Source organism: Entelurus aequoreus, linkage group LG06 (genome assembly GCF_033978785.1).
Source record: "Entelurus aequoreus isolate RoL-2023_Sb linkage group LG06, RoL_Eaeq_v1.1, whole genome shotgun sequence".
Taxonomy (NCBI): domain Eukaryota; kingdom Metazoa; phylum Chordata; class Actinopteri; order Syngnathiformes; family Syngnathidae; genus Entelurus; species Entelurus aequoreus.
The window spans coordinates 15621286-15632213 of record NC_084736.1 but is presented as its reverse complement, the minus strand read 5'-3'; the positions used below and the strand labels follow the sequence as shown (position 1 = coordinate 15632213).

General features: G+C 42.1%; 2 protein-coding genes across 2 annotated transcripts in view; one reads left to right on the top strand and one right to left on the bottom strand.

The window, feature by feature from the left end:
* The window catches only part of si:busm1-163l24.3 (serine-rich adhesin for platelets), an 18316-nt gene extending 7588 nt beyond the window's left edge, over positions 1–10728 (bottom strand). Inside the window, exons 1-3 of the mRNA XM_062050068.1 lie at positions 10648–10728; positions 7200–7386; positions 156–259 (exon numbers count right to left, since the gene is read on the bottom strand). Coding sequence (XP_061906052.1) covers positions 156–259; positions 7200–7383 — 288 coding nt within the window. The 5' untranslated portion in view covers positions 7384–7386; positions 10648–10728. The remainder of the gene's footprint in view (positions 1–155; positions 260–7199; positions 7387–10647) is intronic.
* phb (prohibitin) overlaps positions 10652–10928 on the top strand; it is a 19170-nt gene continuing 18893 nt past the window's right edge. Inside the window, exon 1 of the mRNA XM_062050070.1 lies at positions 10652–10819. The gene's annotated coding sequence lies outside the window, so the exon portion shown is untranslated. The remainder of the gene's footprint in view (positions 10820–10928) is intronic.

Sequence of the window (10928 nt, the reverse complement as noted above, 5' to 3'; positions counted from 1 at the left end):
ATATATATATATATATATATATATATATATATATATATATTATAGGTGCTATTATTTTAGGATGATGCAATTCACTTCAACAGCACTGTAACAACAATAGTAAATGTAAAAAAATACAAAAATACTATTAATAAGCATGCAGCTTCAAAAGGCACCTTGTCAGGATGCAGCCTGGGTCGATACTTGCTGACAGAGAGCTTGTACTCCTTCCCATCCACTTTCAGTATGTGTTGGCCGTGTTGAATAACTCTCTGTGCCACTGGGAGACAATCAGTGACATCTATTTGAGTACTTCCACCGCTCACCACCCCACACACGCACACACACACTCGCACACTTCCCCTTAGTGTGAACTATCATCCACCACAGTAGTTCTCAAACTTTTTACACCAAACACTACCTCAGAAAACCCTTGGCTCGCCAAGTACCACCATAATTAACAACATTACATGGCCTTAATAATCATTAAAAACCAGGCAAAGGTATTATTTAACAAATATATTAAATTTTTTGGCCACTGTAACACTACACACAGCTTGAAAAGTAACACTGCGTTTAGATATTTAAGTGATTAAGTGATTCTTTGGCGTGGTAGAGGAGTTTGCGTGTCCCAATGATCCTAGGAGCTATGTTGTCCAGGGGCTTCTATGCCACCTGGTAGGTCTCCCAAGACAAACAGGTCCTCGGTGAGGGCACAGACAAAGAGCAGCTCGAAGACCTCCATGCATAGACCGTATCAAGGACCCAGATTTCCCTTGCCCGGATGCGAGTCACCAGGGCCATTCTCTGGTGGGGCTCGATGACGAGGCAACGTGAGTCCACCCTCCATTGGACTCACCGCTCATAGAAGGGGGCATAGAGGTCGGGTGCAGTGTGAAATGGGCCGTGGGCCAATGGTAGGGCCTTTGGCGCTCTGATCTTAGGCTACAGAAGCTAGCTTTTGAGACGTGGAACGTCACCTCGCTGGGGGGGGGAAGAAGCCTGAGCTGGTGCGCAAGGTGGAGAAGTTCCGACGGGGTATAGGCGGACTCACATCAATGCACAGCAAGGGCTCTGGAACCAGACCTCTCGAGAGGGGCTGGACTTTCCTCTTCTATGGAGTTGCCAGCAGTGAGAGGCGACGGGCTGGGGTGGCAATTCTTGGTGCCCCCCGGCTCTAAGCCTGTATGTTGGAGTTTAACCCAGTACCCTCCGCCTTTGGGTGAGTGGTACGGGTCTTGACTGTTGTTTGTGCTTATGCACCAAACAGCGACTCAGATTACCCGTCCTTTTAGATTCCCTCGAGGGAGTACTGGAGAGGGCTTCCTCAGGGGATTCTCTTATTCTGCTGGGTGACTTCAACGCTCACATTGGCAACGACAGTGAAACGTGGAGAAGCATGATTGGGAGAAACAGCCGCACGGATCTGAACCCCAGTGGTGTTTTGCTATTGGACTTTTGTGCTCGTCAAAGATTGTCTATAACAAACACCATGTTCAAACATAAGGGTGTCCATATGTGCAGTGGTGGAGGAGGATGCCGGATAGACCTGGCAGGCCGAAACGCATTGTGAGGGTCTGCTCGGAACGTCAAGCAGAGTCTCCCGTCAGAGAGAGTTTCAATTCCCACCTCCGGAAGAACTTTGAACATGTCACGAGGGAGGCGCTGGACATTGTGTCCGGGGGTGGATGAGATACGCCCAGAGTTCCTTAAGGCTCTGGATGATGTGGGGCTGTCTTCGTTGACAAGACTCTGCAGCATTGCGTGAACATTAGGGGCAGTACCTCTGGATTGGCAGACCGGGGTGGTGGTTCCTCTCTTAAAGAAAGGGAACCGGAGAGTGTGTTCCAACTATCGTGGGATCACATTCCTCAGCCTTCCCGGTAAGGTCTATTCAGGTGTACTGGAGAGAAAGCTACACCAGATAGTCGAACCTCAGATTCAGGAGGAGCATTGTGGTTTTCGTCCTGGTCGTGGAACTGTGGACCAGCTCTACACTCTCGGCTGGGTCCTTGAGGGTATGTAGGAGTTTGCCCAACCAGTGGACTTGGAGAAAGCATTCGACCATGTCCCTTAGGAAGTGCTGTGGGGAGTGCTCAGAGAGTATGAAGTATTGTAATGTTTGATTGTGGCGGTCCGCTCCCTGTACCTGGTGTCAGAGCTGGGTTCGCATTGGGCAGTGAGTCAGATCCGTTTCCAGTGAGGGTTGGACTCCACCAGGGCTGCCCTTTGTCACCAATTCTGTTCATAACTTTTATGGACAGAATTTGTAGGCGCAGTCAGGGCGTTAAGGGGATTCGGTTTGGTGGCTGAAAGATTATGGCTCTGCTTTTTGCAGATGATGTGGTCCTGATGGCTTTATCTGGCCAGGATCTTCAGCTCTCACTGGATCGGTTCGCAGCAGAGTGTGAAGCGACTTGGATGAGAATCAGCATCTCCAAGTCCGAGTACATGGTTCTCGCCCGGAAAAGGGTGGAGTGCCATCTCCGGGTTGGCGAGGAGATCTTGCCCCAAGTGGAGGAGTTCAAGTACCTCGGAGTCTTGTTCACGAGTGAGAGAAGAGTGGATCGTGAGATCGACAGGCGAATCGGTGCGGTGTCTTCAGTAATGCGGACACTGTATCGATCTGTTGTGATAAAGAAGGAGTTGAGCTGGAAGGCAAAACTCTCAATTTACCAGTCGATCTTCGTTCCCATCCTCACCTATGGTCATGAGCTGTGTTTTATGACCGAAAGGACAAGATCACGGGTACAAGCGGCCGAAATGAGTTTCCTCCGTCAGGTGGCGGGGCTCTCCCTTAAAGAGAGAGAGTGAGAAGCTCTGTCATTTGGGAAGAGCTCAAAGTAAAGCCGCTGCTCCTCCACATCGAGAGGAGCCAGATGAGGCTGTTCATGCATCTGGTCAGGATGCCTCCTTGGGGAGGTGTTTAGGGTACGTCCGAACGGTAGGAGGCCATAGGGAAGACCCAGGACACGGCTGGCCTGGGAACACCTCGGGATCCCCCGGGAGGAGCTGGCCGAAGTGGCTGGGGAGTGGGAAGTCTGGGTTTTTCTGCTTAGGCTGCTGCCCCGCGACCGGATCTCGGATAAGGGGAAGAAGATATATGGCTTGATTGTGGCTTGTGCAGCCCTTTGAGACACTTGTGATTAAGAGCTATGTAAATAAACTTTGATTGATTGATTCTTTCCATCCATCCATTTTCTACCGCTTGTCCCTTTTTGGGATCACGGGGGGTGCTGGAGCCTATCTCAGCTGCAATCGGGCGGAAGGCGGGGTACACCCTGGACAAGTCGCCACCTCATCACAGGGCCAACACAGATAGACAGACAACATTCACACTCACATTCACACCCACTGCTCCCCTCACCTCCCAGGGGGTGATCAAGGGTGATGGGTCAAATGCAGAGAATAATTTCCCCACACCTAATGTGTGTGTGACAATCACTGGTACTTTAACTTTAACATAACACTAGGGCCAATTTTTAGTGTTGCCAATCAACCTATCCCCAGGTTCATGTATTTGGAGTACCACTAGAAGGAGCTCACGTACTACAGTTTGAGAATCACTAATCTATTACAAAACCGCTTTCTGATGCTTTGCAAATGTGAACGGAAAAAAAGGAAAACAAAGGGGGAACTTGTGAGGACAAGAGGGGGTAAAGACAGAAAGACAACAACAACAACAGAACAGCATCAGTAAATACAAAATGTGTTCTTTATACTAGAAGAATGCAACGTTACATGAAGATAAATATATTTTATAGACAATTCGACGACATATTGCAGCTGTGAAGAAAGCTGCTTCATCACAGATGAGGCTCAGGGGAATATTATCATCCAAACTTAATGAGGTTGTTGATTAAAAACCAACAACAAATGCAGTTTGGGCATGTAGACGACTACTGAAAAAAATTATACAATTATGATTTTTAAAAATTGTCATTTTACAAGAACACATTTGTAACATTGTTTGAATAATATGATTTTTTTTATTACCATTACAGTATTTTTTTTTTAATGTATTTTTGTAATATTCGAATATTCTCATAAAAATAATGTTTGAATTAAAAAAATATTTTGACTTTAATCACAACTTCATTCATTTTTTTTAAATTCTTAAATTGGGACCCTAAGCAACATTTCATTTTGAGCCCCTCATTATAAAATGTCATTTTTTTCCCATTTGTAACATGTACAATTATTTTTATATTTTTTTTAATCAAACTAAAATTGAATTTGATGCATGTTTTGTACTAAAAAATTAATGATAAATAAATCAGTAAAAAAAAATGTGTACAAAATTCAATTCAAAACATGAATTGACATATCATTCTGACACATGCCAAGCTGAACCCAGTAGTTCTGCTTACAACTGCAACACTAACACAGGAAATGTTCCATTATTTTCCTATCAGTGACAGAGCAGGAGGAGGCTCTGGCATGCATTCATTTTCATTTGACATGTGCTTCTTCACGCAAATGAGGCCTCCCACAGATAACAGGGCCTACGCACAGCATATTTGGTTGTTCGTTGTGTTTTACTTTTGTAGCTGTAAGTAAAAATGGTGCCGCTGAAGTGGCAACTAGATGCATCAGCTCTTTGCTCTTTCAATGTAAGTTATGTTCTTTCATGTAATGTATTTTAAACCTATGTGTTCTTTGATGTTTCCCTCTTGTTTTCATGTCTTTATCTTTTTTTTTGTGGACTTTGTATCTGCAAGTCTATCCTATCCTATCCTAAAATAGCAATTAATGAACAACATTTTTACAGCGAAAATAGTCCAAGCCTCCTTCTGCTCCGTCACTGATAAGAAAAAATAGGATTTATCTCACAATGGGGAAATTACGTTGTTGCAGTGCAGGTTTTTAGTCAAACGCAATGAAAGACAAACAATTAGTAATAAAAACTACATATGGCGCACTAATATGTATAGATGAATAAAAAATAAGATACAAAAAAAAAAAAATTAAATTAAATTTAAAAAAGTGCTGCATGTTAGTGATATGTCAATTCATTTTATGGTACATTTGTTGTTTGCTCTAAAAAAAAAAATACAGTAAATGATTGAACAATTTATTCCCCATGAGTTCGTTTTAGAACAAAACATGCATCCAATTAAATACTAGTGTGATTCAAAATTCCAAAATGCAGAGGGTTCGTTAGCTGAGAAGCTTCTCAGTGTAGTGCGCGCTTCTTCACACTAAACCAGGTCCCCACCCACAGATCACGGAGGGCCCGCGTGATCTTAGAGCACTGATACACCTTCGTAGAAGTGTTGCAAGAAGACGTTTTGGTGAGGATCCGAACATAGGTGCATGTACAATTGAGGTATTTTGACTTTCTGCTGTTAAACAACAGAACAATTTCCCTTGTGGATCATTAAAGGCCTACTGAAACCCACTACTACCGACCACGCAGTCTGATAGTTTATATATCAATGATGAAATCTTAACATTATAACACATGCCAATACGGCCGGGTTAACTTATAAAGTGACATTTTAAATTTGCCGCTAAACTTCCGGTTCGAAACGCCTCTGAGGATGACGTATGCGCGTGACGTAGCCCGGGGAACAGAGGTATGCCTTCCCCATTGAATACAATACAAAAAAGCTCTGTTTTCATTTCATAATTCCACAGTATTCTGGACATCTGTGTTCGTGAATCTGTTGCAATTATGTTCATTGCATTATGGAGAAAGAAGCTGAGCAAGCAAAGAAGAAAGTTGTCGGTGCGAAACGGACGTATTTTTCGAACGAAGTCAGCAACAACAGTACACAGCCGGCGCGTCTTTGTTTACATTCCCGAAAGATGCAGTCAAGATGGAAGAACTCGGATAACAGAGACTCTAACCAGGAGGACTTTTGACTTCGATACGCAGACGCCTGTAGAGAACTGGGACAACACAGACTCTTACCAGGATTACTTTGATTTGGATGACAAAGACGCAGACGTGCTACCGTGAGTATGCAGCTTTGGCTTCTAAACATTTGATCGCTTGACCGTATGTGCGCAACTTTTTTTTTGCGTATGTACGTAACTTTTTAAAAATATATAAGCTTTATGAACCTTGGGTTAGGTGAACGGTCTTTTGGGCTGAGTGATTGTGTGTGTTGATCAGGTGTTTGAATTGTATTGGCGTGTTCTATGGAGCTAGGAGCTAGCATAGGAGCTAGGAGTTAGCATAACAAAGACATAGGTGTTTTTATGCAGGATTAATTTGTGTCATATTAAATATAAGCCTGGTTGTGTTGTGGCTAATAGAGTAAATATATGTCTTGTGTTTATTTACTGTTTTAGTCATTCCCAGCTGAATACCAGGTACCGTGAGTATGCAGCCTTGGCTGCTAAACATTTGATAGCTTGACCGTATGTGCGCGTCACGTACGTAACTTTTTAAAAATATATAAGCTTTATGAACCTTGGGTTAGGTGAACTGTCTTTTGGGCTGAGTGATTGTGTGTGTTGATCAGGTGTTTGAATTGTATTGGCGTGTTCTATGGAGCTAGGAGCTAGCAGAGGAGCTAGGAGCTAGCATAACAAACACGTAGGTGTTTTTATGCAGGATTAATTTGTGGCATATTAAATATAAGCCTGGTTGTGTTGTGGCTAATAGAGTATATATATGTCTTGTGTTTATTTACTGTTGTAGTCATTCCCAGCTGAATATCAGGTCACCCCCGGCTCTCACAGCATCTTCCCTATCTGAATAGCTTCAACTCCCCACTAGTCCTTCACTTGCACTTTACTCATCCACAAATCTTTCATCCTCGCTCAAATTAATGGGGAAATCGTCGCTTTCTCGGTCCGAATCTCTCTCACTTCATGCGGCCATCATTGTAAACAATAGGGAACTTTGCGTATATGTTCAATTGACTACGTCACGCTACTTCCGGTAGGGGCAAGCCTTTTTTTATCAGATACCAAAAGTTGCGATCTTTATCGTCGTTGTTCTATACTAAATCCTTTCAGCAAAAATATGGCAATATCGCGAAATGATCAAGTATGACACATAGAATAGATCTGCTATCCCCGTTTAAATAAAAAAAATTCATTTCAGTAGGCCTTTAAAGTTAAAGTAAGTCTAAAGCCGGAAATTTGTAAGACAGTGACCAACCCCATCCAGCAGAGGGAGCTACACTAAAACACCATATCACCAATTTCCAGTGTTTTGACGTTGCTATACTCTACCGGGAGGCGTTTTACTGTCACACACTGACCTGTGCTGTCTTCAAAGTGGACCAGGGCGCAGTCGGGCTTATTCTCGCTAATGGCGACAGTGTCTATTTCCCCTCCTCCATTGCTGGACCGCAGGAAGTGGACTGATAGTTTGTCTATCAGCCGCTCTTGGTCGATGTCCGTGGGCAGGCCGCTCACCCTCACTGTCCTGCTGTCCTCTGCCATCTGCTGGGGGACAACACAAACCTTTACAATCACGGCAAGGACATTTTTAATTCATATTTCTGATACAGATCTTATTTTGATGGTGTACCTAATGTTGTGGCCACCGATAAAAAATAAAAAAAAAAAATGTGTCATACACAACGCAGAAACTGTCTATTACCGTAATTTCCGGACTATAAGCCGCTACTTTTTCCCCTCGTTCTGGTCCCTGCGGCTTATACAAGGGTGCGGCTTATATACGGCCTGTTCTTCTCCGACACCGACGAAGAGGATTTCGGTGGTTTTAGTACACAGGAGGAAGACGATGACACAATGATTAAAGACTGACATTTCATATACCGGTAGGCTGGTTATTTTGATAACGTACAGGCGAGCACTTTGTATTACTTTGCACCGTTGTATTATTTGTACTCTGCACGAATGCTGTTCGCCATGTCAAAGATGTGAAAGTTTGATTGAATGATTGAAAGATTTATTGTTAATAAATGGGACGCTTTGCGTTCCCAAACAGTCATCTCTGTCCCGACAATCCCCTCCGTGGTAGCAGGAACCCCTATATACTACGGTAATTACACATCAAAACCCTGCGGCTTATAGTCGGGTGCGGCTTATATATGGAGCAATCTGTATTTTCCCCTAAATTTAGCTGGTGCGGCTTATAGTCAGGTGCGGCTTATAGTCCGGAAATTAAGGTAATTATTATGAATACATACACATATGAATAAAGCAAATAAAATCATGGCATGATAACTTAAAAATAAAGATAATATAGGATTGTTTTCTATGTTCAAAAATAGAACAAGCTCAATCTGAAAACATAAAAATCATAGTGGGTTGTTTTTTTTTACACTTACATGTTGCGGTCAATAGTAGTCTATTTGTCGTTGTGATAATATTCATCGGTCGAATAGGTGGAATTGAGTCTGGCAGAGTTTTAAAATGCTTCAATTGGTGTTCATTTTTAATCTGGCAGAATATGGAATAAATATCAAAATCAAATTAAAGGATGTTATTAATGTAATTTACCCATTTTCTTCAACTGATGTACTCATCATATTGTTTATGCTGTACACGTAGCATAATCTACAACAAAACTTGTAAATTTTGACTCATTTCATTAATCACACATAAAGTTAGAACAATATACAAATTATTTCAGCATACAAGAGCAGTTTCTTTCATTCATAAATTTCAGCTCATTTTTATACTTATCAAACTCATCCTGCGGGCCGGCTAAAATCTGTTTGCGGGTCATCCGGCCCGCGGGCCGTACGTTTGACACACATGAATTGATTAACGTCATACTTGCCAACCCTCCCGTTTTTAGCGGGAGACTCCCGGTATTCAGCGCCTCTCCCGATAACCTCCCGGCAAAAATTTTCTCCCGACAAACTCCCGGTATTCAGCCGGAGCTGGAGGCCACGCCCCCTCCAGCTCAATGCGGACCTGAGTGGGGACAGACTGTTCTCACGTCCGCTTTCCCACAATATAAACAGCTTGCCTGCCCAATGACGTCATAACATCTACGGCTTTTAGAGAGTAGAGTGCACAACTGCGCACACAACAAGGAGACGAAGCAGAAGAACGAGAAAGTTACAGACATGGTGACGCCGTCGACGAGCAAGATGAAGAAATACGCTTGCAAGTTCCAAAACGAATGGAAACAAGAATTTCAGTTCATCCAGGACAGTTCGAAGGGGAAGGGGTATGTATGTTGCCTCTACATTTTGTAGAACAGACTTCTCCATTGAACACGGTGGCCGAAATGATATACTCATTCATGAACGGAGAAGTTAAACAGGACAATGCTGCCATCTACTGGATAGCCTCCAGAACACTGAAGTTCAAGTATTTATTTTATTTATATGTATAATAAAATAAATAAATAAATATATATATATATATATATATATATATATATATATATATATATATATATATATATATATATATATATATATATATATATATAGGTAGAATTCACTGAAAGTCAAGTATTTCATACATATATATATATGAAATACTTGAGTTGGTGAATTCTAGCCGTAAATAAACTCTCCTCTTAACCACGCCCTTAACCCCCCCCCCCCCCCCCGCACCACCCACGCCCCCCACCCCCGACAACGCCGCCCCCCCACCTCCCGATATCGGTGGTCTCAAGGTTGGCAAGTATGATTAACGTGGACCCCTACTTAAACAAGTTGAAAAACGTATTCGGGTGTTACCATTCAGTGGTCAATTGTATTGAATATGTACTGTACTGTGCAATCTACCAATAAAAGTCTCAATCAATCAATCCCTGGTTTACACAATGAAATGCAGGAAGTGAGACAAGACAACAGTCTCAGTGCCTCAAAACAAATCATTTTGGGTCGTCTTATTATATAAAACTTTGAGATCAAAACCGATTACCTTACATAGGCTTCGCAGTGGAATATTTGTTAAACGTTTTAAAGAGAGACTTCAATCTCCAGGTCATTCGACGGAAAAGTTAAACTGTGATTTAGCTTTCTTAATCCGCCAGAGGGCGCCCGAGTGCACTCATTGTCGTAAGACCGACTGATGCAATGAATGAAGCGTAGAATAGTAAACACCGCCTTGCCAGATGAATAATTAACGTATTTAAAAAGCCAGAACATTTACGATATATTTGACCCCATTAATATGTATTTATTAACACTTGTAACGATTTATATTAATTCTGCACTGCGTCTGAATTTGTGTATCGTCTCATGAGCCTCTTTGCAGCCAGGACGGGGCGCTGTTCTTCCATTGGCAGTTTTTTCCTACCCCCCTGTTAAGGTTTATTTTAAGGTAAGCCTACTTTATAAACTAAACAATAAACGTTTTACACAAGTAGATAATCCTGACCAACATCAAAGTCGGGTATGTAAAAAAATAATACGTTCATTTTAAGTTTCCAACACCGATAGACAACATTCACACTCGCGTTCACACAAGCCAATGTAGTGCCAATCAAAATTATGTTAATTTAATTGAAAAATTAGCTAGCTAAGACTAACACCTGTTAACAATTAATATCAACCAATTAAGTCACTCTTAATACTTGAGTTGCTTATTTTTAACATTCCAGCATTAACACTGAGTACAAGGAAGTGGCTCGTGTTTGTACGCTCCAAAAATAACATATATTGACGGACGGGACAAAATAAACACAATTTACTCTAAGTTTAACCTTCTTTTTTGTATTATTACTTTGTCAATATTTACTTACTGGCAAAAAAGGCAAATGAGTTTGCTTACTATCGGCCGGAAGTCACCCACATGAAACGCCGTAGTCAACCGGAAGTAAAGAAGACCGTAGAAGAAGAACACGACGTTGCCTCACCCTCTGCGCAGGCGCAGTGTTGGAGATAAGCTTCATATGCTGCACGTTTTGTCCGGTGGAGGTCACGGACGTCGGAATTAAACGCAGGTAAATTATGGCACGTTTTTAAACTATATAACGATTTAAAAAATGCATTAAAATACTTACTTTGTTTTTCATGTGTTGTACGCAGTTAAAGTAGCATCGTGTGTGTTAT